The sequence below is a fragment of the Parus major genome, unplaced genomic scaffold, assembly GCF_001522545.3.
Source record: "Parus major isolate Abel unplaced genomic scaffold, Parus_major1.1 Scaffold511, whole genome shotgun sequence".
NCBI classification, from domain to species: domain Eukaryota; kingdom Metazoa; phylum Chordata; class Aves; order Passeriformes; family Paridae; genus Parus; species Parus major.
In genome coordinates, this window is record NW_015379400.1 from 1 (window position 1) to 1,134 (window position 1,134).

General features: G+C 70.6%; 1 protein-coding gene across 1 annotated transcript in view; it reads left to right on the forward strand.

Moving 5' to 3' along the window:
* Nucleotides 1-589: 589 nt before the first annotated feature.
* LOC107199229 (complement C3-like) overlaps nt 590-1,134 on the forward strand; it is a gene marked incomplete at its 3' end in the record, with an annotated part of 25,690 nt that continues 25,145 nt past the window's right edge. The window contains exon 1 of the mRNA XM_033511719.1: nt 590-1,039. Within this exon, the coding sequence (XP_033367610.1) occupies nt 590-1,039 (450 nt within the window). The remainder of the gene's footprint in view (nt 1,040-1,134) is intronic.

A 1,134-nucleotide genomic window follows, 5' to 3' on the forward strand; every position in this document is an offset into this window, starting at 1 on the left:
GAGATCCCAGTGGAGGTGAGGTCCCAGAGTCACCACGTCCAGAGCAGCACCAGGTGAGGCCCTGCCTTGTGTGGCCTTGGCAGGACCACGTCCAGTGATGACCCCTGGGTGACCCCTGGGTGACCCCTGGATGACCCCTGGGTGACCCCTGGATGACCCCAGGTGACCCCGGGTGACCCCTGGACAAACCTCAGCTCTTCACGCAGCCCCCACGGCGCAGGGGTCCCTTCCCCGCAGGAAGGGGAGGAACCGGAGGCGCTGGGGCCCCGTGGGGCCACCACCGGTGACAAGTGGCAGACGTCGGTCCCCGTCCCCCCGCCAGGTCCCGATGGCCCCGGTGGCTCCTTCTCCTGTCCCCCACGGCCGGGGAGGCTCCGGTGGCCCAGGGGACCCCGGGGTGGCCGGCGGAAGGCAGAGGTGGCACTGGGGACGGCCGGGGTGTCGCGCCTGCGCCCCAGGGGTGCCGCGGGGGACAACGGGAACGGGGCCGTGGCTCCCGGGCGCCTTCCGGGGACCTTCCTGTGCCAGCAGCGGCACCGGGGAGGAGCTGCCACCACGGGCTGCTGGGGACAACGGGGACACCGGGGACATGAGGGGGGATCTGGGCTTCTGGGGCCTGGAGACATGCCAAGGTGCCAGGAGGGTCAGGGTGACCTGGACGTGGTGGCCCAGGAGGTCCAGGAGGGGTCAAGGTGACCTGGATGTGGTGGCCCAAGAGGTCCAGGAGGGCTCCAGGTGGCCTGGACATGGTGGCCCAGGAGGTCCAAGAGGGGTCCAGGTGGCCTGGATGTGGTGGCCTGGACATGGTGGCCCAGGGGTCCAAGGTGGCCTGGACATGGTGGCCCAGGAGGTCCAGGAGGGCTCCAGGTGGCCTGGGCATGGTGGCCTGGACATGGTGGCCCAGGAGGTCCAGGAGGGCTCCAGATGGCCTGGACGTGGTGGCCTGGACGTGGTGGCCCAGGGGTCCAAGGTGGCCTGGACATGGTGGCCCAGGAGGTCCAGGAGGGCTCCAGGTGGCCTGGACATGGTGGCCCAGGAGGTCCAGGAGGGCTCCAGGTGGCCTGGGCGTGGTGGGGGTCTCGGGATGGACCCAGGTTCAACCAGGCCCAGGTGTCCAAGCCCTACCAGGTGTCC